Below are 27,432 nucleotides of genomic sequence, written 5' to 3'. Positions count from 1 at the left end.
ATGGCATCTCCTCCTTGATCTCCGCCTTGACCCTCGACCGCCTACCTGCACTACCGAGCTCGGCATCCGCTTTCTGGAAATGGGGAGACTGGGCAGTGAGCTTGCTGTTCCGCAACCAACGACCCTGAACTCACTTCCATCTTCACCTCTTCAGCTACCTGGACCCGCTCCTCTTGGACCGCCTTCTTCCCTCTCGAGCGCTTCCTAGACGGTCCTGCCTCTTCCTCCGAAGGCCCTCCATCCATCTGAGCTTTGGCGAGCTTGGCAGCTACAGCCGCCGCGTGTCTGGGCGTAGCCGCCCTTTTAGGCGTTGAGGTCCCGGCAGTACCTTCGCTCGGTGGAGGTGTCAGCGAGCCACCCTGGCGTGTCAGCATAGGTCAGTACCTTACATGGCTAGATGCTACTCACTGATGATCCTCCATCCTCGCCATCCCCTTTGCCCTTCTTGCTCCGACTCCCCTTCCCACCCTTGGTGATCTTTGGCTTGATCTCCACCCCCTCCGGCATCTTTTGCATCTCGGCTACTACAGCTGTAGTACGCCCGCCGACTTCGATAAATGTGATAGTAGCCGGCGATCCATCAGGCTAGGAACGTCAGCCATAGAGAACATCACAAAGCAGTGACCGCGGCGCAGCTTACCAAAGCCATAAAGTCCTTGCTCTTCGGTACGACCTTCTCCCCCTTGACTTCCGCCTCTTCCTCTGCCTCTTCCTCCTCTTCCATCTCCTCCAAATCACTCCCTTCTTCTTCTTTGACATCCTTGATCCTCCCGTCCTCCTTCGCATTCTTTACCCTTCTCTCCTGTTTCTTCCCTTTGCCCCACCTCCACCGGAACAACCAATCATCCGGAAACTTGCCGTGCATCGCATTCACCTTGACGGCGGTCAGCGGGATCTCGCGGATCCAGTGATGGAGCCGTTCGAGGTCAGCCTGGGAGAGAGCGGGAACGGGGCAGGCGGGGTGTATTCGGGATTGGTACAGAATCTCATCGGCTACCCACTGGAACTTCAGCTGCGTCTAGTTCGGGGAGAGAGATGGACTGACATTCCCGACGCCGGCGGAGAAGGCTTGGTCCATTATGACACCTTTTATGGTCCCCTTCTTGCGCTTGAGGAGGCCGAGGAAGTCATCCAGGTTCGGCATGCTAAGGACGGGGTCGAAGCCCAGGGCAGATACAGGTGGGTGGTCCGAGACGGGGGAAGGGACGAGGCGGAGTCGAGCGAGTCGACGGGAGTCGAGGAAGGCAAGGTGTACGACCTCGGTGGATTTGGAGCCTGCAGGCGGGTCCAGCTCCATAGCGCTTGAGATCAGCTATAAACCGACTTGAACGTGGTGAGGAGTCTCACAACTTGTAGTACTGCCGGATCAGCTCCACCGACGTTGGCTGACCGAGGCGGGCGTATCGCTTACTTTTGGTGGCCACTCCTTTGGCCGCTCTCTTGGTCTGCGCACATACCATGTCGGTTCCTGACCTTTGATCTACGGGGTCAGCCATGACCCGTTGCGCGCAAAGCTAAGGCTGTGTGACTCACCTGGACCATCCCGTTCATCCCAAAGTGCATGACTGGTAGTCTCCCACCTCCGGAGAGTGTCATCCAGAATCTGAACAAGTCAGTTAAAGCCTTCCCGCTTGGAGCACCGAGGGCGTACATCTTGCCCTTGCGCTCACATCCTGTGATTGTCCGGCCAACGAGCTCTTTGGTCTACATTGTCAGCCTCAGCTCGATATGGGGCGCGTCAAAAAGATCAGGCAGTCAGTAGAGGAGCTCATAGGAAAAGCGGGAAAGACTTGCATAGTCCTCATGGGTGATACCCCCTGCATAGACGATCTTGTCCTCGGTCGTATCGACAGACCTGATCGTGTAGCCCGTACAGCTGTCCGCGATCAGCTTTCGGGCTCTTTCGACCTCTGAAAAGTTAGCTGCTGATCTTGCCGCTCAACGGGATATATCGGGCGTACCAGGAAGCTCCGGCATACTGCTATACTGAGCTGTGAACGAGGAAAGCGCAGCGAAAGGGAGGAGCTTAGATCGGCGGACCATCTCGATCTCGTTTAGCTCGCCAAAGACGGAGATGTCCGAAACACCTCCGCAGCCCTCCACAGGCGACGAGGACGGCCACGACGACGACATCGGCGACCTTGTTGTCGACTTGATCATATCACCCACTCATCTTACTCATCTATCAGGCAGTCAAGATGCTTCCTAATCTGCCATCACAATCTCAAGTCCTGAAAGCCAACGAGAGGTTCACACATGTCGCTCGACTGGCGCTGCTTTACTGGCTTTCCAGATTCATCTTGCTCGATGGGTGGCGACATCTCCGGGCGAAGGGGGTCTTTGGCGCAGGACAGCAGCTGTATAAGAAGATACAAGGCGTAAGCTGATCCTCTTTTTCAGCGCGAGCCCCAGCTGAGCCCACAGGTTGTAGTGGCGATAATGCTCTCCCTCCCTTCGTCCCGGCGCCAAATATCGTCAGAGCTCGCCAAAACCCGCGCCGAGCTCAAGGCGAAGCTGGCACCGACGACCTTTCCTAATGGAATCACTTTGACCCCGACAAGAGTGATGCCGCAGAAAGGGAGGGACAGGGGATGGTTGGAGGAGGAGTGGAAAGGGATGAAGAAGCTCGAGAGGGGGGATGTGGACAGTGGGAGAGTGAGCGGGACAGTCTACCATGTAAGTCCGCGCTAACATTGTGATAGGAACATAGAGGACGAGCTGACACCCATAGGGCGGAGAGGAGCTCAACGGTATCATCAACGATGCTATGGCCAAATTTGTGGTCTCGAACCCGCTCCACCCGGATGTCTTCCCTGGCGTACGCAAGATGGAGAGCGAGATCGTGGCGATGTGTCTGAATCTGTACGTTCGTATTCTTCCTCGCCGAGGCAATGAGCACTTAGCTGACTCGCCCAGCTTTAATGCTGCTGACGGGGCTGGGACCAGTGAGTTGCGGTACTGAGGATCCCGAGCAGGTCGCTGATTCCCAACAGCCACCTCGGGAGGAACAGAATCGATTTTGATGGCTTGCAAGAGCTACCGAGACTGGGCAAGAGCGACAAAAGGGATCACCAGACCAGAAATGTGAGTATCTGCGGCAGAGTCATCTTCAGCTTGTCCGTCAAGGATGAGTAGCCCGAGTCACGGATTAAGCTGATCAAGCTAGGATCATCCCCTCTTCAGCACATGCGGCATTCTGGAAAGCCTCCCAGTACTTTGGTATCAAGCTTCACGTCGTCCCCGTCGATGACGTCTCACGGAAAGCCGATGTGAGGCGGATGAAGCGAGCCATGTAGGTCCACCCCAGCTCGGTGACACGCGTCGATATCGGCATACAGAGCTGATGCTCGCAGCAACCCAAATACAATCATGCTAGTAGGCTCGGCCCCGAACTTCCCAGACGGAGCTATTGTATGTGACACGTTACTCATACGTCTGGCTGTATCTGTACGAGTACTGATCCGCAGGACCCCATACCCAACCTCGCTGCTCTTGCTCGGAAACACAACTTAGGCCTACACGTCGACTGCTGCCTCGGCTCATTCCTTATGCCCTTCCTAGAACGGAGCGGATTTGGGGACGGGGTTGAGCCGTTTGATTTCAGGGTACCAGGCGTGACGTCCATTTCTTGCGATACCGTACGTGTCTAAAGTCTTCTCATCGTCTCCCCTCTACCTTGTTGAGGATATGAAGAGCGAGAGGAGCTAGGCGGATACAAGAGGCGAAGGGCGAGGGGTGACGAGTTGATGACCCAGCTAACACCTCAGCATAAGTACGGTTTCTGCCCCAAAGGCTCTTCCGTCATCATGTATAACTCTCCTCATCTCCGGAAATATCAATACTACATCTTCCCCGAATGGGCTGGCGGGGTTTATGCTTCGCCGTCGATGGCAGGAAGTCGGCCGGGGAGCGTCTTGGCGGGTGCTTGGGCGGTGATGAATCATCTTGGACAAGAGTATGTGTTCTTTGCTTCTGCCTGTTTCTTTCCATTTCTCTGTCGCCTTCGCACAATCCCCTTCCCTGCTTCTTGCGAAGTATAGCTCACGCTAGCAGAGGCTACGAAGCGTCCTGCCGTCAAATCATCGGCGCTGCCCGCACATTCGCACAACAAATCACCCTCCGTTTCCCCGCCGACCTATACGTCCTCGGAGATCCCAAAGTCTCGGTCGTGGCTTTCGCATCCAAGAGCAAGAGCGTCAATATCTATCAGGTTGGGGATGGGATGGGGAAGAGGGGGTGGCATTTGAATGCCCTGAGCGGACCGGCGGCGCTGCATATGGCTTTCACTGTGAGTGTTTCTTTACCCAGATGGAGGAGGGGGAGGGGGGAGGAAGGGGATGAGAAGGATAGTGGCTGACGGCAGAGCGACTATCAGCGAAGAGTGTCGATAAGCTCCTTAGCGACCTGGAGGAGGTTATCGCCGAGGTCAAGGCGGACGAGTCGGAGAGCTCGGGGGATATGGTGGCGCTGTACGGTAAGTTATTCCAACGGCTCCCCTGCTACGTGGACCGGGCTAATCCAGTAGGACTGGGACAGACCAGCGTTGGGCCTCATGTCGTAGGCAAGCTGGCCGAGACGTTCCTAGACGTTCTGTATGAGTAGATAGCCGCGGATCCGGATATAACTTCAAGACAGCCGGAAGTAGGTATGTATTCCCCGCTGCATCGTCGCGTAGCATAGTACATCGTCAGGATCGGTATACCGGGCGTTACTCTGCCTTCATTCACAGAGATCTAGCAGTCCCAGTGTCTGTCTCGCGTATCAAACATCATCGCCCACAATGACCACCGTCTCTCCCCGCGACTTGCTCAGGTACGTACTCTGCACGTACGCTTCCACAGCACGGACCACAGCTTTCCTGCCGATGCTGCCGCTAGCGGCGGCGCTGGCGCTTTCGGGCCCGAGGGTCCCGACGAGGGCCGTCTGGCCATCCACGTACCGCGCACGCAGATCGCAACTCCCCTGCTGACCGTTCTGAGTGTAAAACTCGAGAATACCCAGTTGAGCCAGGGTGATCTTGTGATTTGAGCGCAAGTCAGCGTTCGATATGGTGATGCTTGACATCGCGGAATGTCGGTAGTCTGCAGAATGAGATGAGTAGGCGTACGTTGTGGCTCCTCGAGAATCGTATACGGATGATATAAGTCGACAGGTCAGAGGTATAACGAGACTGAAGGAGCGGCATGGGGGAGCGGGGCGGTGAGCATGAAACAGGTGCTCCTGATGCTCATCCTTTGTTCGTCGTTTCGCAGTCCGCTGACCCGTGGCCATTCTGGCACATTCCAAGATAAGGCAAGTCAGCGCGCAATCACAATCAGTAAGCTGGGCGGACTGTTGCGCTATGCCTCAATCAAGGCGGCACAACGTTACAGGGTCACGAGTGTGCATCATTGTGCTTTCTTCTTTCCCTTGACTGGCTTTGGTCCAGACCCCGCCGATGCCGATGTCACTGCCGTACGGGCTTGAGCCGAGCCGCCCACCCTTGGCGGAATATCCCCGACGTCGGTCTGGCGTAGGATATGCCGGAGACGCTCATATTGGACTATCTGCGTCAGCTGGGCTAGTCTCCACGAGGGCTTGTGTAGCTTACTGGACTCCCAGAACTCGCTTATTGTAGCCCAGCCAAGGAGAGCCGTGCTGAACACCCATAGTATCTGACATATATGAGCTGTGTCCTGGCCAGGAGGGATAGAACGGGTAAAGCTCACTGATGAGAATAATGGGACGCTATGTTGCGTCATTGCCCATGCCATGTACACTGTCTCGACAGAGTGCTATACAGTCAAAAGAGTCGAACTCAGGGCCAGAGAGGGACTGACCGAGACGATCACGAGCCACTTCGCAGCAGGCAGCATCCCCGGCCCAAAGAAGTTATTGATCCAGAACCGGAACTTGTCCGCGTAGTCGCCTTTTCCATACAGGGCGAACCCGAGCGCTGCGAGGCCGACGATGATGGGCAGTGTGAATGGGAAGAGGTCAGGTTCGGAGTAGTACCCGATCTTTGGCTTTCCTTGCTGCCAGTGTCAGCTGTCATCCACGGCGAGTCCGGAAAATTCAGCAGACTACCCACAATTTTGTAATGCTTGAACGCCTCGTCTCTCCATGCCAGTATCCTGGGCCGGAAATCCGTCAAGTCTTCCATGGGCGGATCAAACTTGATCTCCACCTCGACTGGTTTCCTCGATCGAGGCGGTTGAGCCTGGATGATGATCTTGTCGAGCGTCTTGGGGATGGGCAGGATGTAGAGGTCTCCTGGGTGGCCTTTGAAGTCGGTACGGTGCTTGAGGATAGCTGATGGATCAGCGTGATGGTCAGAGTCACCCACCCAAGGTCAGCAGGAGACATACCGGTCAGCATATCGGGCTGATTGTTCATGTACGAGAGCATGTTCTCGCTGTGGTGGTCAGCCAGTTCGCCTTTCCACAGGCAGTAGATTGATCGAGAGCTTAAGGACGCACGCATCCTGCTGTCCTTTCGGACCCTTGGCTATGAGTCCTGCCATCGTGTATTCGGACGTCTGAGGTGTATAGGGTGAGGTCGATAAGAGCTTGTTGACGCTTGCTGGCTCTGTCGGCTGAATCTCCCCCGGAACCAGCACGGAGATTGAGCCGATGACCGAAATCAGGCTCACCCGACTCAAGCGGTCCTCATGCTCGCGATATCTTCGTTGACTGTGCTCTATATACTTAGCCTTAACAATCTAGGGAGGCTCATATATAGAGCCCTTCGCACGTAGAAGAGGACGGATATGTCAGCCCAAGCGAGCTCATCGCGGCCTGCGAGGTCTAGGGCACACTCCAGAGGCAGGAAAGCACAAGACCCGGTGGACGATGCCGGCGAGATGGTATGCTACACTGCCTCAAGGTCGCGAGCTGCAGTAGTTGATCCAACGTAGGCTCAGCAGGGTACGAAGACACCCAAACCTCTTACAATCGTCATCAAGCTCGGTATGTCACTGAATCTTGCAAATCTGCCATCCTGGACCCTCTTTCTGATCATGTGGAGAATCTGATCATGTGGAGAGCTGACAGCTTAGGCACCTCATCTATCGTCTCCACCTCGTATCCGTTCCTTCCGCACCTGCATCTCCTCTCGTCAATAGTCGAAACGGTGGTCCAGCTGAGAGAGCTCGGACATCGAGTGGTGCTTTGTAGCTCTGGCGCTATCGGTGTTGGTTTGAGGCGGATGGGGTTGAAAGAGAGGGGTAAGGGGTTATCGCAGAAGCAGGTGAGTCCGAAGCTTCTGAATGAGGCACAGACTTTCTGCGCAGTCACAGAGGCAAGGGTCCGAGACGATGAAAGTCATATGCTGATGGCGAAGGCTCTGGCTGCTGTCGGTCAAGGCCGCCTCATAGCCTTATGGGACAACCTGTTCTCCCAGCTGGACCAGCCCATTGCCCAGATCCTGCTCACTCGGACGGACATCGCAGACGTAAGTGATGGTCTAATCTTGCGCCCGAGAACCAGCGATGTCCAGGATATGGCCAGCCCATCCAGAAAGGACCGTGCTGACTTCATGCCAGCGAACACGATACCTCAATGCTCAAAACACGTTTTCAGAATTGCTGAATATGGGCGTAGTCCCTATTGTCAACGAAAACGATACAGTATCCGTATCTGTAAGTCTCTTGCTATGACCTCTGGCTGGTCTGTAGAGGGATCTGCTCACCAAGCAAGGAAATCAAATTCGGCGATAACGACACCCTATCTGCCATTTCTTCCGCTATCGTCCACGCAGACTACTTGTTCCTGCTCACCGATGTGGAGTGTCTGTGAGCTGGACATACGATGCACCTCGTAGAAGAAGGATCAAAGGCTGACTGTTACAGCTACACCGACAACCCTCGGAACAACCCAGACGCCAAGCCCGTTTACGTCGTGCGGGATATAGAAAAGGTCAAGCAAAGCGGTAAGTAGATACTTCCACTCTCGCATTCTATTCTCAGTGTCCGATCTACCAATCTTTCACAGCTGAAGTGGTCTCGACGTCGGTAGTATCCAGCTGATACCCCAGTATCCACCTCCACATTAGGCACCTCCCTCGGTACCGGCGGTATGTCCACCAAACTCATTGCCGCCGATCTCGCAACAGCCGCAGGCGTCACGACAGTCATCATGCACTCAGAGCACGTCCGGGATGTGTTTGCGGTGATCAAGGATGGGCCGGGGCCTGCTAGGGACTATGATGGGGTCATACCGGGGGAAGTGGAGGGTGGGGAGGTGGGGGTCAGGTGTACGAGGTTTTTGAGGAGGGAGGTGGCATTGAAAGAGTGAGTCTTGCCGTACCTTCCCAGCAGCTCGGACGGTCGAGGGGGTGGGACCATGACCCCAAAGCTGACGAGACAGCCGGAAATGGTGGATCGCGCACGGACTTCACGCTTCTGGCTCAGTCGTGTAAGTTGACCTTCCTACGATCGCCCAGGTTGAGCTGATCTTTTAGGATCGACGAAGGAGCGTACCGAGCCATCCGGAAACGAGAATCAGGCCATCGGGTCCTTCCAGCCGGTGTCGTCCGTATCGAGGGCGTCTTTGCTTCTTCGCAAGCCGTCAGACTGCTCGTCCGTCGTCGACGCCGCACGGCCGATCTATCCCAGTCACACCAGTCCGGGCGGTCCAGTATCGACGACAATTCTTCACGTCCGCCTCGACGCTCAGGCTCGAAACGCGGTTCCTCCTCCGCTCTGGCGAACGAGCTGGGACACTCTGACGTGGATACCGAGACGGAGGGAGAGGGCCGGGGAGTTCAGCGAGGGAGAGGGAGTGAGCCTGAAACTCCGACGATACTGCCTGCAGCGAGCATGTCGAGCTCGATCGCGTCGCTGGATCCGCTCAATCGGGCGGGATCGGCTAGTCCTGCGCTACCCAGCGGGGCCAGCGGGGGAATGGGGATGGGGATGTCGACGATGAAGGAGGAAGGGGAAGGACAGGAGGACGGGCGGGTGGTCATTACGGGCTTGAGTGTCGGGGAGGCTATAGCGCAGAATGGGATCGGGGCCCGGGAGGATGATGGGCAAGGGGAATGGGAAGAGGTGGATGTGGGCAAGGGGCTGGCGCTGTATAATTCGATGGAGATGGAGAGGATCAAGGGGATGAAGAGGTATGTCTCTGCTTTTTGCGAAGGTGGGCTCGGGATGTGTGGGTACACAAGCTGATGCTGCAGTTCTCATATCGGGCAGATATTGGGGTACTGCGAGAGCGAGCACGTGGTCGACTCCATCACGTTTTGGTAGATCTTTCACGATGGTACGCCCAGGTATGGCATCGACAGGACTGCATCAGTCAAAGCCGACTGATACTGACTGTACTCACTATGGCTGATCCTTGTCGCTCTTTGATGCCGCCAACAATGCTCAGAGGGAGCGCACGGACATCCGGCTGCCACATCGTCAGATATCTCTTCGGGGCTCGAATGCTGACACGCAAAAGACACCTCAGGGCGATATGGCTCACCCCTGTACATCAAAGGATACTCGACGGTATACTCAACCCTGATGGCGTAGTATGAAACTACGGTCAAGGTTCCCCCGTTCCCTCATCCACCTCTTATCTCACGATCTTTTGGCCATCACCACAATCCCATCCGGCGAGACCTATACATACTCACTCACTCACTCACTCACTCACTCACTCACTCACTCACTCACTCACTCACTCACTCACTCACTCACTCACTCACTCACTCACTCACTCACTCACTCACTCACTCACTCACTCTGCCCAGCCAAGATGTCCACCAACACCTCCGCCGCTCCCACTTTCGCCACTGCTGCTGATGCTGCACTTTCCAGACGATGCTGACCGCCTCCCTCAAGAACTTCGCGGATGGACTTATTGGATGTCCAACGGATGTATTGATCGGGATCACAGAGGCGTCCAAACAGAACCCGACGGATGCCGTCCTCGGGAAGAAATCTGAGTGGAGTGACTATGTGCTTTCGTACCGTGAGGCGCAGAAGGACGGCTTTAGCAGTCAATTCCCTTTGGTTCTCTGGCTCAAGGCCCTGCCGTCATACTTGCGCTTTGCCGATTCCATCGAAGCCGCCGTGGGAAGTGGTGCTCCCCCGTAAGTCCGTCTGATGCTCACGAGCTGAAGGTGCAGCGGAACAGGCCGGTTCAGCGGGAAGAAATGTTGCGACATCGCCGCCGACAGCATGACGACTCCTCAGCGCGCCACGGACGGCAGCACCGGCCCGTGAGATGCTGCTTATTGGTGCCGTCGGAGAGTTGAAGGAGGTCCATGGTTCTGCTAGACTCTCAGGTATCGTTCGATGTACTTATAGCCGTGATGAGCCGATTTGCGATGCGCCTCTTTCGGCGGGTGCAGCTTTGTTTCATCTGAACAACTGACCATTGCATGACCCCAATTCATGATTCTCTCCGCTGATAGGATATGACACTGAGGTACATGACTACTGAGATGGTGCGAGCGTCAGCTGATTTGACGTGTCTGGGGTGCGGTATCTCTGATCCACGCTCGCGCAGAGCTTTACACAGCCTCGGCTGATAGACATCTCTGCTTCATCGTCCTCGAAGCTGCTATATACTTGGCTTGACTCGCACAATCTTGGACTGAGGATACAAGGGGCCAGCCGCCTCTCCGCCACTTCAGCCGCGCCCGATTGCGTCTTGCGATACCGGTCCAGGGGTCTCATGCGTGCGATAAGGTCTTTTGCCGTAGGGGAGCGTCCAGGGGTTCGTCAAAGGAGCTTGAAAGATAGCGGTACACAAGGCTAACTGGGGAGACTCACAATAAAGAGCGGCTCATAGACGTCAGCGCACGCCATCAGCTGCATGATAGAAAGGATATCACCTGCAGGTGGCTGACCCTCGATCATTCCAGACGGGACCCCCGCGCGAGGAGGGTATATATAGCTGGGTTGCGCCACCCGATTTGACCCGTCGCCTCTCAACATACCATATCTATCCCCGCTTACGATAACAACAACGACTCCCTGCGACTGCACTATACCAAATTCCGACGCACTTCTTGAAGACCGCAATGCCGCCGACGGACCGTACGACTCGCTCCAAACAGGGTCAGAAGCAGATCGAGGCCTTGAGGACGATGACGAGCCTCGTGGAATCCTCTGTTCTGACCGGTACGCCATCTGACGCTTCTCTCGCCATCCTGAAAGAGTTCCACAAAGTCGGCGCGAGTCTGAGCACCATCTCCGACTTGCTCAACTCGTGCACCCCAGCAACAGAAGCCGCATCGGAGACCAAGCCATGCGAGCTCGGCGAGGAGTGCACGGCCGATCAACCGCTGAGATCCGCCTTTCCGAGCTTCGTGGATCTTTGGGCGACAGACCCAGCAAGTCCTGGCAGTCTGCCTGATGAGGCGTCCGCACATGAGCCATTCTGGCTGAACAGCGCCGACCTTGACCGGCTGGATGAGGTGACCAGGTGGTACGAGGACTCGACCTGCGCCGGTTCGTCGCCCGCCAGTCAGGTGAGTTGCCATTCAGGTCTTGCGCTAGTATGGCTGCAACCGATATTCTGGCTGTGCGAAACATTTCCCTGACATAATAGTTCCAACGCGGGATGAGGGACCTTCTGGACGGGAAAGTTCTCGCCACTTCTGTTTCCTGGGCCGCCACCCGAGACCTGGCCCGCCTTTTGGTGAAGTCCTCCCGAGCCCGTCCCGCACTCGACACCCAGACCCAGCGTCGCATCCCGTGGCGCTTGTATGGGCCGATCGTCACCGCAAACCGGAACATCGACTACGCCTACACCGCCCTCGAGGGAGTATGGGCTACACTGGGGACTGCGTACGACTCGGAGATGACATCTGCCGTTGACCTGAAATCCGCTACCAAAGCTGTCACTGAGCGGACTGAGGCTCTGGCGAACAAACTGGGGGTGCTGAAGGGCTTGTATCAAAAGCCTGGTGTTCCCAGATGATGCTGTCCTCCTACACGTGCCCCGCCGGTGTCGCGCACAATTGACTCAATTCACCGTCTAATTGTCTCATACTCTATCATCCCTCACGATACCCCTCACCTTGATTATGTTCCCTTACTCTGGTACATGCACAGCTTTTGAGCGAGTTTTACTGGACCGTAATCTACAATCAGCTGCGATGATCCTACTTGCGAACGATGACAGAACTCCTACCGGGAGCATCATGAGCCTCAGATTCAAGCATGGCGTAGCGGATATCAATGAACACACCCTCTAGCTCCGATTGCTGGGTCATGATTTGGGGAAGCTGTCCCCACAACTACCCAGGTGACGAGCAAGGGTGTTGACAGCAGGATTAGTGGTCCGCAGATGACTATGTGTATCTCTGCCTCTTTGGCACTTCCACAAGGGTGGTACGTACATGCTCCGGTCTCGGTTCATCGCTGAGAATCTGGGTGTACTACGTCCTCACTTCGGTACCACAGACTGAACCTTGTCCAGCTCGTACTCGCAGAACGTGTGTCGTACGCCCTGAGTATTGCTCCAATAAGTCGCCGGCCGGACCATGTTGAAACCAGAATTGATCAAGCTCTCCTTCCACGGCAACTTGTAATCAGAATTTGAGCAGGTCAATCTCCCTTCAGAAACCTCTTCGACTGCACGTCTGACGAGCTCCCTCATGGCTTTTGGATCCTGATATCCGGTCTTCAGGTAGAGAACGTGGAAGTCAGTCGTGCTGACCGGAGGCAAGGCACGCTTCGATATCAGGTACAGAGGGTTTTTGCTGTCCTCTTCGTTCACGAGTGAGGGCAAATTTTTGTTGATCTTGGTCAGACCGACAAAGCAACCGATTTGCGTAGTGATCTGACCGTCATCGGTGGTGTCGGTCACGGTCTCGGCGATGAGCACAGTGCGCTCCTCATCAGCGGGGGCAGGCTGCGTCCAGCGGGACACATTCTCTTCGATGTAACATAAGAGTTTCGCAGAGACGGCGGGATGCCTGCGATCACTGAGCTTTACGCCCATCTCGCCCATCAATGCGTGTGCTGATCCGTCTCTGAGCACCAAAAGATCGCTTTCGGGGACGGGACCCGGATCGAGTTCGATCCGTCTGAATCGGAGACGCGGATCCGGTGCCAGGCCAGAGCCAGAGTCTGTATCAGCCGCAGCATCCGGCCATCCCGCACGAACGTATTCCGCAACCGTGCGCCAGGCATTGCTTCCTGGCGCCGGTCCCATCATCACCTTGGAGTAGTACCACGAGCCTCTGATCGACATGGGGTTCCGAACGAATCCCTTGTCACACCCATGAACCATGAGGGACCCGTTCTCGCGATTGCCACGGATGCGCAGACTCTCGCGCGGGATCTGCGTGGCCTGATCACGAGATATGGCCGTCTGGAATAACTCCCCGGCGATGTGAAGCGCTGAGTGCTCGTGATCCGGAGCAAAGTGATGTAACGATGTGCAGGCGTAAGGACCGTACCGGTCGACCATTGTGGCATCTCTCACCATGGCGAGCAGTCCAACCACCGTCGACTGATCAGGTGATTCATCAGAGGAGCGAGAAGTCTTTTCCGCCACCCAAAGGGTCTGGAGCTGATTGTGCTTGCTTGCGGCTGTGATTAAGTCGTCGAAAGAGCTGGGGACCTGTTGGGAGAACAATGTCAATTCTTCTCCGTTCTTCTTCCAGTAGGACCTCAGGAAAGCGACGTGATCGGGGCGGTCGGGGTCAAAGAGCTGAATCGTGAGGGGAGAAGGAGTAGAGCAGGTGTCAGACATGGTGAAGCGGTATATTAGAATGGGAAGGTGTATGAGATCGTCCTGAGTGAGAGTGAGTGGAGGGTGCTTGATGAGTATTCGGCAATGGGATCAGGTGTGGGTATGCACCAGAGGTTGCTGCTCGATGGGATGTTGGTTAATGTGGTGCGCGAGTGCGGGTTGACTGAGGGAAAGGAGCGGATCGGTTGGGAGGGGATGCATGGTATAGTCAACGGGTAGGATTGCTCGCCTTGCGGCGATGCAGCTTGTCGTCCCTTGTCCCGGCCCTCTGATACGCTAAAAGAGCACTTCTCCTTTAAAGATCACCCCTCGCTGTAGCAGGCAGATTGGTCCTCTCGTGATATCTGATAGGGACCCGAGAGGTCGTAAGAAGGCCTAGGTATCACGCCATACGTACACGTTCTGCGCAATCTGGGGGAGCGATGTCAAAGGTGGGATCGCTCCCACCCCGCCTCAATATCAGTCCAGCGTCTGTGCCATGGCGTGGAGGGGACTGCGGCAGATCTCCAGACCACACATGTAGGGTCGGGCAGATCGGAGGGGGGTCAAAGGGGAAGATGGATGGCGTGATCAGGCGCACAAGGGGGTAGGCTGGAAAGGAGTGTCCGCTCTTACGCGCTCGAGACGAGCAGGGCGGGAGAGACTAAGTGCTGTGCACAGTGTGAAAGGAGGCGCTAGATTGCGACGCTCTCAGAGGCAGCAGCACGACTACATAGACTGATAGATGCCCCTCTTGTTTCTCAACTACAACCACTCGCCACTTTCCAAACCAGAACCTACTTCAGTGAGTGAGACTCTTCTGACCAGCTACTGTGCATCTGTGCGGCTGCGTGCATGGCAGCAGCCTGGAAAGCGGCGGGCGATGCGAATCAGGGTGTTCTCATCCCCCAGGCTTAACGCGACCAGCCTCCCACTCCTCGTCGCCAGCCTATTTGGTAGCTCTGACATACAGACCCTATCCATCTTCCTCATATCCGATCGCTCAACCATGATGACTACCGACCCCACAACGTCTGCATCCCCCACCAGCATCTCCGATGCCTCGGCTCTTACCGCAAAGCTGCCATCCCAGGTTAGCGCTCTGCAAGCAAGATTCTCCCCTACGGACGCGGAAGTTCTGGACATGTTCCAGGAGTTACAAAAGACTATCGGCGAGCTTTCAGATGCTGTCAAGCTTACACAGACGTGTGGACTGTGCCTTGAGCCCACTGTCGACTCTGAGAAACAATGGACGACCATTACGGACGGGATCAAGCCGACAGAGACGAAGGAGAGAGAAGTCTCGATCTGGCAGACCAAGAAGGGTCGGGACAGCCTGTACAACTTGGCTTTCGCCGGGAGGAACCCTTGCGGCTCAAACACCGCCCGCGCAATCGTGAGTCCTCGGCCTGGATACCGTCCTCATTGACATGTACTGATGAGCTCAGGTGACGTCAGAGATGGATGAAATGCGGCTCAAGCCCAATCTGGTCAATAGCGACGGACAGGGCCTGCTCGAAAGCACCCTGGCTCAATTCGTCAGTGCGATCAGGGACATGCCGACGGAGGAACAGTTCTCCGAGATGTAAACAGGCTCTCTGCACCCAAAGGGCGCAGCTGAAGCGACAGAGGAGTTTCTGTGGTATGCCAAGCAGGCAAAAGATGGTCTGCAGGAATTCGATGCGGGGTTGAGCAACCTGGCGGACGTCCTGAACGCTTCGAGCGGGTCACAGTCTGACCTCAACGCCACGAAGAGCGACCTTCGACTATCCGGTGGATCAAGCGAACCTGCAGTCCACGCCGCTTGGTTGGCTCAGAACTCTTTTGAGCTCTTGGCGGACCGCCTGGGACATATCGCAAGCTTGATTTCCCACCTGAAGTCAAAGACGTCAGCCACGTCGATGGCTTTATACTCTCCCTCGGCTTCCCTTCGATCCCCCTGATAGCCCTTCCGAACACACCTCGATCATCTCGCCCTGTTTCCCTGTTCCGTACCGGATTGCAGCTGCGCCTCGCTTGGATAACTTCCATGCAACATACTCCTCTACATGTGCCACCCTATGCATCCCTTGCCAATCTGCCCACTTCCCCCAACGCAGCAGCTCACAGCGCTCTCCATAGCCTTGATAGTGGCACTGTATCATGCCGTAACGTGTTTCATCCTGCCTGCAGCTGGCGCCACTTTCACGCGCCACGTGGCGTGTGCCTGACTCTGAATCGCGCGCGTCAACAAGCCACCTCCGCTTCAGCTTCACCCACTTCGCATTCATCTTGCTATAGTCATCGCCTGCTCTCCATATACACACAGCCAGCACGCTTTCTAGCAGCGGCTAGATCTGTATACCGTCCAGGTCAATCCGCCTCGTACGGCACGATTTGGCACAGTCGACTGGTCAGGGCAAATCGTCAGCCTGACTTGAACCGCTCGTTTCCTCCTCGTGTCCCTCTACCTTGACAGACCGCCTACTTCGCTGTCCCTCATCACGCCCATCAGACTGTCTAGATCGCCGGGGTCCTGTCCAGAGCTCGAGTTAAGATGTCACAAATGACTCCAAGTCGGAGACGGACCGAGTCCAAGCATCCCAAGTACAATCCCGACCCCAAGAATGTTGGCACGTGAGTCAGCCCTCTCCGACTAGCCTCATCTGGTCCTCTCTTGCCTATGATCACCTGACGATACTGTACGATGATTTAATGAAGAGCCTGTAGCTGATATCCCAGTCGCACCGGCACCGCCATGCCCACAGACGTCCGGCGCGATTCCACCGGCTTTGAAAATCCCGCCGACTTCTTCCGCTCCTCCCCTAGTGCACCCGGAACGGGCAAGACCGGGCATACGCGCCGAGATGGGTCAACACCGGGTGGACCATCGGGGGCGAATTCAGGCAGTGCAACGCGGAGGAGGATGAGCCAGTTGGATGATGGGGATGGGGATGGGGACGATACGTTTGGACCGGGGGGTGGGAGGGAGTTACTGAGGGATGATTTCGATGATGGTACGGTTGTCAATTAGAGTGTATCACAGGTAAAGTAGAGTCGTTGCTGATGATCAGATGAGCCCGAGATACCCCGAGCACCGATGTTCAAGTCCAGTACGTCCACTTCTGCCCCAAGGAGGTCCATGTAAGCTGACGTCCAGAAACCCCCACGTCCATCAATCTCCCCTCCGGCTCCCAGCTCCCCCCTCGTACCCCAACCGCCGCCTACTCTTCCCTTCCCTCCCCCTCCACAGCTTCCCCAAGGACGTATGGCCGGAACCTCAAGTCCAACAATGCCAGCGGCGCGGCGGGCCGGAAAGGATCCACCATTGGCGTAGGGTATCGACCATCACCTGCTCCAGGCACTGCGCCCACCACAGGTTCCGGCCTCGGTGCTGGCGCCGGCGCAAGCGTCAACATTCATGCCCATGCCTCACCAAGCGGGACGGGTTGGGGGTCTAGGCGGACCACGATGGGAACGACAACGGACGGGATGGGGGAGCAGGATATGGATCTCGATCTCGATCTGGACCTCGAGCTGGGGCCGGATATGAATATCGATATCGACGCCGAGCTGGATAATTTCGGAAGCGGAAGTGGGGGTGGCGATAGTCTAGAGCCGGAGCCAGAGCCGGAACCTGAGGCTGAGCCGGAGCCGGAGCCGGAGGTGTCGAAGACGAACCAAAAGGGCAAGGCGAAGGAGAAAGAAACTGGGAAGGATAAAGATAAAGGGAAGGGCAAAAAGAAGGGGCGTCAAGATCCAGACGAGGAGGAGGACGTGGAGGCTGCCGATCAGAGTATGGACGGTGCGGGTGGGTCGGGTGGTGGAGGTGGGGTCGGGGAGGAGGATGATGACGACGATGAGGAGGAGGTAGAGATGGGTCGAAGGGAGACGCTCAAAAGTCGGCTTTCTACCAAATCGAATTGGAGGCGGATGGCGGATAGTGAGATGGGGACTGTACGGGGGAGTTTAGGCGGGCAGACGGATATGGATCCGGAGTTGGATGGTGGGGATGAGGGGGATGAGGGGATGCAGTTGGGGGGTATGGACGATGGTGAGGATGACGATCGGCCTGAGCAGGAGCAGGGGCCGGAAGGGGGAGATGGGGAAGAACAGGAGGGTGATGAGGAGGAGGAAGATGAGGATGTGGGGATGGAGCAGGCTGCTGTCGATGCTGAAGAGAATGGGGAGGGGGATGCAGATGAGGACGAGGAGGGGGAAGAAGCAGATGTACCAAGGGCGAACGGCCGGCGCAAGAAGGCGGCGGGGAAGGCTCGACAAGTCAACGGAGCGGGTGGGCTGAATAAGCGCGGAGCGGACGGGAAGGTCATCAAGAAGAAGACTAGGATCTCGCAGATTGGAGGTGGTGAGTTTAGCTTCCTACGCGTTACCCTCTGAGACGGATACTCCCAGGTGGACTGGACTTGGCAAAGCTGACGTGACAGATGGAAATGGCGTCGAAGGCAACTTCACAACCCGCCGTTCCGGCCGCCAACATATCGCTCCGCTCGCGCACTGGCGGGGCGAGAAGGTCGAATACCGGCGCGGGGTATACGGTACGGAAATCTCGGGGGTCGTGCATGTTCCGGTCGAGCAGAGTCTGCCGCTTGCGGGCGCGGCGAAGCGCCGGCGGGCTCGGTCGAGGAGCATGAGTGTCCGGCCGAAGGGCGGGCGCGGGGGCGGTGGAGGGGGAGGGGTAGGGGAGAATGGGAATGGGGTGTGGGTGCATCCTGAAGCGGGGTGGGACGATATGACGCAGCCGCTGGGCAAGGTGATTGATTTCGAGACGGGTTTGGAGACTGAGCGACGTGAGTTTCTCTTTGGGCCTTGCGGCAGACGGCAGGGGTCGGTGGGATGAAAAGGGATGAGAAGGGGAGCTGATGGGCATAGGTGTGATGTATCCCGCCAGACTACTCAACCCCAAAGTCGTCGATGGGGAAGGCCACTTTCGGTATCAGAAGGTGTTTGGGGATGATGTGTATATGGCGTCGGGGATATTGGAATTGCCGGCGGGGACGGGGATGAAGCCTGAAAAGTCGAGTAAAGACAATTCTTATGTGAGTTGGGGTCGGCCTAGACGCTGGACCGTCGGAGGAGCAGAGTCGCTTGGGTAAGGGGGGATGAGCTGATCAGTATAGTCATTCTACGTCGTCCAAGGTGCCGTCAGGATCACGCTACACCGCACGTCCTATATCCTCGCTCCGGGCGGTATGACCCTTGTTCCCCGAGGTAAGTCTTTGCTTTCTTGTACTGGGCTCTGGAATTATGGCTGATATGATAATAGGCAACAAATACTCCATCCAGAACATCTCGGAGAACGACGCGGTCCTCTTCTTTGCTCAAGCTCGCAAAATCCGGATGCGGGAAGAGGAGGAGGCTGCCAATGCGGCTGCATCCCAGAGTCAGGGTCAGAGCCAGCGGTCCAATAGAGCGGCATCGAGCTCGCAGGTCGGGGTAGGGGGGAAAAGGAAGAAGCACGCGATGAGGGCTGTAGAGGAGGAAGAGGAAGAAGAAGAGGGGGCGGAGGGAGCGGAAGAGGAGGATGGGGAAGAGGATGAGGAGGTGGTGGTTGTGGAAAAGAGCAGGGCGAAGGGGAAGAAGAGGGGGAAGGTGAGGTAGTGCTCACGCCTGGAGGAGGGGAGAAGGGGGGAAGGGGGATTGGGATTCTTGCTGGGCTTCCTGGGATTTGATGATGAGACTTGACGACTGATATGAGGCCATGAGTAGGAGACGCTTGGGTGGGAGTATATATAGTACGTAGAGCAGATATAACGATGCAAGAGACCGAAGATAGACCATACTCGAGGCCTTTGGCGGTCGGCGGCAGGGGCCGCCTCGGAATCGCAAGCGGTCGGATCCGATCTTGGATTTCTACCGCTTTGGGAAATCGAAGTCCTTTGAGTCATCGTAGCTCCTCCCTCTCTATACTTGTCTGTTGTTATTTTGCTATAGCATAGCCTGTCTCTTACATCTCGACCTACGCCTACAGACGCAGCAGCGTATCCTACGTGATCAGAGAGAGAGTAGAGAAACCCAACATGGTCCAGCCGAACAGGGCCAACCTGTAAGTTAGGGAGGGGGCTGGAAACGTCGAAGGGGCGGTGCTGACCAAGACCTTTCTATTTCTCCGACTCTCTACCTGCTTGACACTCTTCGCTATTTTCGACTCTGCCGCACATCCGCTCGCTACTACGCTACCTATCTATCGGGACTTTGATATGCTACATGGGATTATTGGAAACAGGGAGAAGTCGATCCGGATAACGAGTGAGTTCTATTCCCCTGCCTATTTTCGGTCGAGATGTGATATGGACGTGGACCGAGCTGATCACGTTTCTTCTTCTCTCGCTTCTCCTCTGCCATCTATGTAACCCCATGTTATCGCCTTCTCCATCTCGCCCCCTCGGCTCATCGATAATCCCTGATCCCGCGCGCCTCCTTTGTCGAACCCCTCCGCCCTTTCTCCTCCGCCGCACTTCCGTCATTATCACCAACAGTCGTCGCTGCCGATTCGCTCATCAAGCGGGACATCCTGCGTCTGCCGGACCCGTTCGCGATCGTCTCGGTCGATGGGGAGCAGATCCACACGACGAGCGTCATCAAGAAGACGCTGAACCCTTATTGGAATGAGTGAGTTTTTGGCCGTGATTGCGATTCGGAGAGAATTATTACTGATCGTACAGGAATTTTGACATGTCAGTTGATGAGGGAGCAGAGCTTCGAGTATCAAGCTGACAACTAGTACCGTCAAGGACTCGTCCGTCGTCGCTGTTCAGATCTTTGACCAGCGCAAGTTCAAGCGGAAGCAGGACCAGGGATTCTTGGGTGTCATCAACCTGAAGGTATCGGATGTGATCGATCTGGAGCTTGGCGGGCAGGGTGAGTGTTTTCACCACTGTTCAGAAAGGGATGTCGAGGGGAACGGCCGCGCGGAGATAGCTCTAAGGAAGAACAGCCGAATTATAGCTGACTTTTAGAAATGCTCACTCGCGAGCTCCGCAAGGGATCCGACCAGGTCACCGTCCAGGGCAAACTCATCGTCTACCTTTCTACCCAGACCCAGACCCCTATCGCCAACCCCGGCCCGTCCACGTCCACCTCGGGCGCCACCATCGCGTCCACCGCTGCCGATACCTCGGCGGCAACTTCCCGCCCCGCTTCGTCCATCCGGCCGTCTGATGACCCACCCGCCATCCAGCCGGAGAATCAGACACCCATCATTACCGCTCCATCAGCGGCTGTTCCGCTCCCGCAGAACCCGAACGCGGTCGCTGCGGCCTCCCTCGGCGCGCCTACCGTCATGCCCTCTGCTCAGGCGGCGTCTACCGGTCAGACCGGTACCAACAACACGCCTGGCCACCAATTCGACTCGCACGCTGACCAGCTCGGTCGGTTGCCTGAAGGCTGGGAGCGCCGGATCGACCACCTCGGGCGTCAATACTATGTCGACCACAACACGCGTACCACCACCTGGAACCGTCCTAGCGACAGCCAGAGCAGCAACACTGCCAACCAGGCTACGTCGACCACGGAGGCGCGTGCGCGTCACAACCAGCGTACCCTCGCGGATGACATGCTGGACGTCCAGCACGGCAGCGCGGGAACGGGCGCTACCACCCCTACCGCGGGCGGCGCGGCCGTTCCTGGTGCTCAGAGCAACGTCACATCGGTCGGAGCGGGTCCTTTGCCCGCGGGATGGGAGCAGCGGTTCACCCCCGAGGGTCGGCCGTACTTTGTCGACCACAACACGCGGACCACCACCTGGGTCGATCCGCGTCGACAACAACTCCTGCGCGTGATCGCTCCGGGCCAGGGCAACCTCTCTGTCCAGCCCCAAACCGTCTCGCAGCTCGGCCCCCTTCCCTCGGGCTGGGAAATGCGACTCACCTCTACGGCGCGCGTCTACTTTGTCGACCACAATACCAAGACGACGACATGGGACGACCCGCGTCTCCCGTCCTCGCTCGACCAGAATGTGCCGCAGTACAAGCGCGACTTTAGGCGCAAGCTCATCTACTTCCGGTCTCAGCCGGCTTTGAGGAGCAACACGGGGCAGTGCCATATCAAGGTGTCGCGGGAGAGTATCTTTGAGGGGAGTTATACCGAGATTATGAGGCAGAGCCCGAATGATCTCAAGAAGAGGTTGATGATCAAGTTTGAGGGGGAGGATGGATTGGATTATGGAGGATTGTCAAGGTTAGTCCACCTGTCGAGTGTACTCATGAGAGCGGAGCTGACAAGTACAGAGAATTCTTCTTCTTGCTCTCGCACGAAATGTTCAACCCCTTCTACTGTCTATTCGAATACTCTGCCCACGACAATTACACGCTCCAAATCAACCCCAACTCAGGCGTCAACCCCGAACACCTCAACTACTTCAAATTCATCGGTCGCGTCGTCGGACTCGGAATCTTCCACCGCCGCTTCCTCGACGCCTACTTTATCGTCTCGTTCTACAAGATGATTCTGAAGAAGAAGATTGCGCTGCCGGATCTGGAAAGTGTGGATGCGGGATTGCATCGGGGATTGACGTGGATGCTGGAGAATGATATCACGGACGTGATTGAGGATACGTTCAGTATTACCGAGGAACACTTTGGGGAGGTTGTGACGGTGGATCTGAAGCCTGGGGGACGGGACGTGGAGGTTACGGAGGATAACAAGAAGGATTATGTCGAGTGAGTGCGAGTTCATTGAGTGGCGAGTGGGAGAGGGGTGAGGGGGGATTGAGGAGATGAGGTGGCGTCTGGGTAGAGGGTGTTGGGGTCTTTTGATGAAATGAGAAGGAGAATGCTGACCCTCAGCTATGTGACCGAATACCGGATCTCCCGCCGAGTCTCGGAACAGTTCGACGCATTCATGTCGGGTTTCAACGAGTTGATTCCCCAGGAGCTCATCAACGTGTTTGACGAGCGCGAGCTGGAGGTCAGTCTTGCTTCCACTTAGCTCCCTCCTCTTGCCCTTCTCGTTCCTCTTCCTACTCTGCTCATCCCCTACTCGCTTACCAGTCTCCTTATTGAGTATTTTCAAGGTGAACCCGAGCTGACACCCCAGTTGCTCATTGGCGGAATGTCCGAAATCGACGTGGACGACTGGCAGAAGCACACCGACTATCGCGGGTACAACCCTAGCGATGAAGTCGTCGAGTGGTTTTGGCAGATTGTCAAGGCGTGGCCGGCCGAGAGGAAGAGTAGGCTGTTGCAGTTTACGACGGGGACGAGTCGGATACCAGATAAGTCTTGTTCCTCTGGCTTGGTTTTGGAGAGTCGGGACGGTGGGTGGTGTACCTTGGCAGAAGAGAGGGAAGGTGGGGAAGTTATGAGCGCGGAATCCATGGGGCCACAGGAGAAAGGGGATAAGGGGATATGGGGAAAGGGGATCGGTGCGGAAAGGGCTATAGCTGACTTTAGTACTGGCCGGCTTTAAGGACCTGCAGGGCTCAGACGGACCTCGACGTGAGCTCTCTCCCTCCTGCTCTAGTCTACAGGTCGAGGACACGAGCTAACATACCTAGGATTCACCATTGAGAAGGCGGGCGAGATCAACCAGCTGCCCAAGAGTCATACCTGCTTCAATCGGATCGATCTGCCGCAGTATCCTACCTTCCAGCTTCTCGAGAACAAGTTGACTATTGCGTGAGTTGTCTCTCTGCGCTGTGTATATCCCCCTTCCAGCCGCTTCACTCCTCGTCGTGGAGTTCAGGCGGTGAGGGTATTGTCCGATTGGCGGAGTTTGGGGAGTGGCGAAAGGATTCCGGCAGGGTGGCAAAGTGCCACATCCCTCATTCCTCTTGGTTCTCGCATTACCATCTCTCATCCAATATGGACTCAAGCTGACTAGTCACAGCGTAGAGGAGACCCTTGGCTTCGTGAGACCTCTTTCATCCTGCACTCCATCAAGTCCCGAGCTAATGTCAACAGGGTGTCGAATAAACGCTTGCCTCATCTCAAATCCCGCCTCCTTATCCCCAACTCGTCCCATACATACTTCGATCATCTCGCTTACACGCCACTATCTCGACTCTCTCCTCTCTTCCTGTCTCTATACACGCTTCATGTCTACCTCGTCTTCGACCTCGGCATCGGCTTTGGCTTGGCTTCGGCGACCGGCTCGAAAGCAATGAGGCAGGGAGCTACTTGTACTTTTTTCTGTATCTGTGTGGTTTTTGGCGTATGCAATCTAGTATTCTTATCATCGTACTGACTTGGATAACTCGCATGCTTCACAGTCTGATCCAGTCTGATCGGGATTGACAAGAAATGCATAACGACATGAAATACACACCGGAACGGTCTCGGAAACAAAGGAGAAGGACGAGCGGGAACAAAGACTTCGGAGACCGGTCAGCCGCTGAAGTCAAGCCCCCGCAGCAGCCTTCCCTATTCAACGGGACTGGGCTCCTCAACACCAACCTCGTTCAAGTTGCAGTAGAGACCGAGAAGGTCCCGACCGAAGCGGTGCGTTCGCTGCTCAACGTCACGGACGCACTCTGCCAGCTCCTTCACGCATTGAAGCTGTGGCTTCCGGCCGATCGAGTCAAAGTCGCACCCCTTCGCGAACGCCAACTCCTGCGCCTTCCGCAGCTCCTCCCAAGCCGATTCCAAGCGAGTCTCGGAGAGTCGAAGGCAGCTTGCCGGACTGAGGACGCCCTCATTTTCGGGCTGCTCATTGAGGTCCGTGTACCGCGCGAGGTACCCCGCCACCTCCACCAACAGGCCCAGAGACTCGTTGTACACTTTCCACTCATCCGTCTCATGGAAACCGGTGTCATGTGTCCCTTCAGTCGCCCTCTTGAACGCTGCAATAGCCTGTCGCCTCAGCCTCAGACTTGTCCAGGCTTGTCGGGCAGCGCCGCAGCGGTTGAAACTCACCTGATTTTTGACCCAGTCCACAGTGTCTGTATGAACGAGCTCCAGGACACGCTTCGCCACGTCCGAGTCCAGCACCATACCCACCTCGTTCTGTTTTTGAGATAAATCGAAGCGTGTTCCGCTGTAGAGCGTCTGGCCCTGGCTCACAAAGTCCTTCCAGTGAGGAAGAATGTACCGGATTGATGTCTCACTTGCAGTGGGGGTCACATTGGTCTTGGTGGCGATGTCCATAGCCGGTTCAGGGATTGTCGACATCTCTGGCGATAGTGGTTGGTGGATGGATCTGGAGCTGCGGAAAGTGGCGAAAGGTGGCGAAAGGGAAAGAGTACGGGCAGGATGGAGGGGTCTGGCTGAAGCCCATATATCCCTCGGTCCGCTCTGCGTTTTGAACTGCGATCAGTGCATTCCTTTCATGCCTAGCACCGCATGTCACACCGTGTCCTTATCACAGAGCAGTGTCAAATGACTCATTGGCAAGCTCCGAGGCGCTCCACATTGTCATACGCGTATCAGCACGATGCTCCCTTCATTCCTCACCCTCTGGCTCGTCCGATACGATCTGTAGAGACTCTTTGACATGCATGCGACTGTCATTCTAGCCAGTTCTTGGGGGTCTACATAGAATACCCAGGTCCTACGGACCCGGCTGACGCGGGATCATCGTTCGGCGATTCGCCACCGTGAACCTGCGGTATGTGCCGGGCAAGCTCTCTTCTCCGGTGAGTCAGATCGTGCGACGTATGAGGTAGCATTACCACAGATGCTGCGCTGCCGCTTCTCTTGGTACAGTATTAGCGGCTGTGTTTGGCTGGCGTATACGAGGCTGGAGTACTGCTGTTGGCCTGCCCACAGCATACCGCTGTCATCATCGTGACGTAAGTCAGGCACGAGATTAAGCTTATCGGAGACAACTTTTTGAAACGCGCCCACCTGTCCTTTCACATCGGTACTCGCGCACTGGGAGGTGATGAAGCAGTCAGATACAGCCTAGGTCTCTCCTGCGCCCAACAAGACTGCTATATGGGACGGCACATATCCGCTGTAACCCCTACTATATACATAGCGGTCCCAACCGGACCTTGGACGCCAGAGCCGCAAGCCGTGATCTGACGATGGAAGCCGAGATTCGGTGCGCCATGCCGCTAGCCGCCGAGCCCACACACACAAGCCTCGTCCCTCCGCAACAGACCCCAGGCCTCGTCCCTTTGAGGCTTTCAGCAATCTCCGACAAGCTTTGGGGTCAGCTCACCATGCCAATCAAGTCAGACATCCGGTACCTTCGACTTGCCTATATCTCCGTTGCGAGGCGCTTTTACCGCTTGCGTATTGACCCCTTCACCTAGTCAATCACTTTTTCGATGCACCGCGTCACCTTGCCTATCACCCCTCGCGATCGACTGTCTGAGAGCAGGACATATAGCAATGACACCCCAGATCTTGTTTGCTGACGCCTCTCACTCATCCCTCACCCTCTCTCCAATCTCTCTCTCGGTTGCCCCACTCCTCATTGCACATCTTCCTTGGACATGAAGCTCGCGATACTCTTCAGCTTCGCAGCACTGGTGCTCTCTACAGTCTCATCTACTCCCGCTCGTCTGTGGCCGCAGACTGCGCGGATCGACGGGAGAGCGGCTCGTAAAGCCTTTCACGGAGTTGATTATATGACCAATGCCGAGCGTATGAAGCGGTGAGTCATAGTGACGACTACAACAGTGCTCCCACTCAGCCTGAGCTAGGCTGACATGTACAGAAAGCTTCCCCTCAATCCACCCGTTCGCCGAGCCAAACGCAACACGGTGAAGGGCATGGCGAAACGTCTCGACGCGGCACCTGCCGCAGCTATGGCTAGCGGATCGTCGACCCGCTACGGTTTCCTCTTCTGTACCTACGAGGATCCCGGTGAGTAATCGTGTGCCAGAAGTTGTGCCCCGTCTCAGGCTCGGCTACACTCAAGAGTCACCGCTGACTCTCCTTGCAGCTTTCAGAAACCTCTACTTGATCTCCACCACCGACATCCAGGAGGCTGTCAATACCTGTGCAGGATATCAGGTCCGCGACCTCGGAGATGTTGGTGGGCAATTCGCTGTCTCTGATGCCTCGCTCGAAGGGTCGTTGTTTGAGTGTTCTATCGGTATAGTGCTCCCCAATAGTAATAGTACGGGAAAATACCAGGCTGATATACCATTACCATGGTCCTTAGTATGGTAAATTACTAATACCAGCTATATGCCTTGGTATTAGTATGGTATTTAGTATCGCCCCCCGCGAATCCAGTGGTAGCAGGTATTACCAAGTACTAGGCCTGGTATACCAAAAATACTACAGCTTTTCCGCCACCCGTCCTTTCCTGAGCTGCTTACTGAGTAGCAGTCCCGCCAGGAGGACTCTGCGTCAGTCTTACAGCTCTCAAGTAGCCTTTTGGTACATGCGGACATGCACTGGCGCTGCTTCTGCATCTGTGACCACGAACGGCACTCCTTTGTTCGAAGTCAGACACTATTTTGTCCGAAGTCAGACACCACTTTGTCCGAAATCAGCACCGCTTTGATTGGTCTACAGCCTGATTATGGCTCTACCATGGCCTGAGAGGGTGATGACGGGGATGATTGGACTACGTTGCTGCTCAAAGAAAGCCTCAATGTTCGCATGCTTGCAGCCACATACGACTTTGGTGGCGGACTGGGTGGCAACGGAAGCAAAGATTGCTCCTCATGTTCCTCACTGGGTCTCACCTATGTCCGCACTTTCAGTTAGAATCGTATGATTCTGAGCCTCAGCCTCAACCTGTAATAACCAGAGGATGCATGTACTGACCTGAGCCTCAGCCTCAACCTGTAATAACCAGAGGATGAGGAGAGACCCAAGAGTTTCGCCCACTACAACTCTACAAGGGCGTGAAGGGTGATTACCTAAACTATGTG

At 56.0% G+C, this 27,432-nt stretch overlaps 10 protein-coding genes across 10 annotated transcripts; 6 read left to right on the top strand and 4 right to left on the bottom strand.

The window, feature by feature from the left end:
• Nucleotides 1–204: 204 nt before the first annotated feature.
• MKK02DRAFT_35503 (uncharacterized protein) lies at nucleotides 205–1,977 on the bottom strand (the record flags this gene model as incomplete). The annotated part of the gene is made up of 10 exons (XM_053089191.1): nucleotides 205–268; nucleotides 329–384; nucleotides 409–585; nucleotides 641–1,000; nucleotides 1,046–1,301; nucleotides 1,377–1,480; nucleotides 1,534–1,603; nucleotides 1,652–1,697; nucleotides 1,791–1,910; nucleotides 1,962–1,977. 10 exons carry the CDS (start codon nucleotides 1,975–1,977, stop codon nucleotides 205–207), a joined length of 1,269 nt encoding a protein of 422 aa, XP_052942661.1.
• A 221-nt stretch (nucleotides 1,978–2,198) lies between these two features.
• MKK02DRAFT_35502 (putative sphinganine-1-phosphate aldolase) lies at nucleotides 2,199–4,602 on the top strand (the record flags this gene model as incomplete). Its single annotated transcript, XM_053089190.1, has 12 exons — nucleotides 2,199–2,378; nucleotides 2,425–2,676; nucleotides 2,732–2,862; nucleotides 2,917–2,945; nucleotides 2,994–3,084; nucleotides 3,167–3,292; nucleotides 3,354–3,411; nucleotides 3,468–3,638; nucleotides 3,768–3,955; nucleotides 4,054–4,288; nucleotides 4,366–4,474; nucleotides 4,526–4,602. The coding sequence occupies 12 exons, from the start codon at nucleotides 2,199–2,201 to the stop codon at nucleotides 4,600–4,602; spliced, it is 1,647 nt and encodes a 548-aa protein (XP_052942660.1).
• A 785-nt stretch (nucleotides 4,603–5,387) lies between these two features.
• Nucleotides 5,388–6,502, bottom strand: MKK02DRAFT_30608 (uncharacterized protein; the record flags this gene model as incomplete). Its single annotated transcript, XM_053088092.1, has 7 exons — nucleotides 5,388–5,542; nucleotides 5,591–5,654; nucleotides 5,709–5,774; nucleotides 5,820–6,014; nucleotides 6,071–6,291; nucleotides 6,348–6,394; nucleotides 6,459–6,502. The coding sequence occupies 7 exons, from the start codon at nucleotides 6,500–6,502 to the stop codon at nucleotides 5,388–5,390; spliced, it is 792 nt and encodes a 263-aa protein (XP_052942659.1).
• Nucleotides 6,503–7,014: 512 nt separating this feature from the next.
• Nucleotides 7,015–9,229, top strand: MKK02DRAFT_20544 (putative glutamate 5-kinase; the record flags this gene model as incomplete). The annotated part of the gene is made up of 10 exons (XM_053086274.1): nucleotides 7,015–7,227; nucleotides 7,321–7,431; nucleotides 7,523–7,618; nucleotides 7,677–7,771; nucleotides 7,829–7,908; nucleotides 8,014–8,269; nucleotides 8,346–8,393; nucleotides 8,440–8,938; nucleotides 9,002–9,096; nucleotides 9,160–9,229. 10 exons carry the CDS (start codon nucleotides 7,015–7,017, stop codon nucleotides 9,227–9,229), a joined length of 1,563 nt encoding a protein of 520 aa, XP_052942658.1.
• A 1,769-nt stretch (nucleotides 9,230–10,998) lies between these two features.
• Nucleotides 10,999–11,900, top strand: MKK02DRAFT_41192 (uncharacterized protein; the record flags this gene model as incomplete). The annotated part of the gene is made up of 2 exons (XM_053091478.1): nucleotides 10,999–11,448; nucleotides 11,529–11,900. 2 exons carry the CDS (start codon nucleotides 10,999–11,001, stop codon nucleotides 11,898–11,900), a joined length of 822 nt encoding a protein of 273 aa, XP_052942657.1.
• A 468-nt stretch (nucleotides 11,901–12,368) lies between these two features.
• On the bottom strand, nucleotides 12,369–13,682 carry MKK02DRAFT_30605 (uncharacterized protein; the record flags this gene model as incomplete). Its single annotated transcript, XM_053088091.1, has 1 exon — nucleotides 12,369–13,682. One exon carries the CDS (start codon nucleotides 13,680–13,682, stop codon nucleotides 12,369–12,371), a length of 1,314 nt encoding a protein of 437 aa, XP_052942656.1.
• Nucleotides 13,683–18,117: 4,435 nt separating this feature from the next.
• MKK02DRAFT_11561 (Mif2/CENP-C like-domain-containing protein) lies at nucleotides 18,118–18,995 on the top strand (the record flags this gene model as incomplete). The annotated part of the gene is made up of 4 exons (XM_053085513.1): nucleotides 18,118–18,448; nucleotides 18,531–18,697; nucleotides 18,779–18,869; nucleotides 18,925–18,995. Coding segments are annotated over 4 exons (660 nt in total), but the record flags the coding sequence as incomplete, so codon positions are not given.
• Nucleotides 18,996–19,858: 863 nt separating this feature from the next.
• MKK02DRAFT_35500 (ubiquitin-protein ligase) lies at nucleotides 19,859–23,279 on the top strand (the record flags this gene model as incomplete). The annotated part of the gene is made up of 9 exons (XM_053089189.1): nucleotides 19,859–19,907; nucleotides 20,138–20,270; nucleotides 20,383–20,519; nucleotides 20,618–21,836; nucleotides 21,887–22,318; nucleotides 22,445–22,565; nucleotides 22,695–22,881; nucleotides 23,051–23,095; nucleotides 23,155–23,279. The coding sequence occupies 9 exons, from the start codon at nucleotides 19,859–19,861 to the stop codon at nucleotides 23,277–23,279; spliced, it is 2,448 nt and encodes an 815-aa protein (XP_052942654.1).
• Nucleotides 23,280–24,019: 740 nt separating this feature from the next.
• MKK02DRAFT_41188 (uncharacterized protein) lies at nucleotides 24,020–24,766 on the bottom strand (the record flags this gene model as incomplete). The annotated part of the gene is made up of 2 exons (XM_053091477.1): nucleotides 24,020–24,448; nucleotides 24,512–24,766. 2 exons carry the CDS (start codon nucleotides 24,764–24,766, stop codon nucleotides 24,020–24,022), a joined length of 684 nt encoding a protein of 227 aa, XP_052942653.1.
• A 1,271-nt stretch (nucleotides 24,767–26,037) lies between these two features.
• Nucleotides 26,038–27,059, top strand: MKK02DRAFT_30602 (uncharacterized protein; the record flags this gene model as incomplete). The annotated part of the gene is made up of 5 exons (XM_053088090.1): nucleotides 26,038–26,198; nucleotides 26,262–26,410; nucleotides 26,490–26,715; nucleotides 26,753–26,901; nucleotides 26,926–27,059. 5 exons carry the CDS (start codon nucleotides 26,038–26,040, stop codon nucleotides 27,057–27,059), a joined length of 819 nt encoding a protein of 272 aa, XP_052942652.1.
• Nucleotides 27,060–27,432: the final 373 nt, after the last annotated feature.

This window comes from Dioszegia hungarica (assembly GCF_025882075.1).
Source record: "Dioszegia hungarica strain PDD-24b-2 chromosome Unknown MKK02contig_25, whole genome shotgun sequence".
In the NCBI taxonomy this organism is placed as follows: Eukaryota; Fungi; Basidiomycota; class Tremellomycetes; order Tremellales; family Bulleribasidiaceae; genus Dioszegia; species Dioszegia hungarica.
Note: the sequence above shows the minus strand (reverse complement) of the source record. Positions and strands in the feature narration are given on the sequence as shown.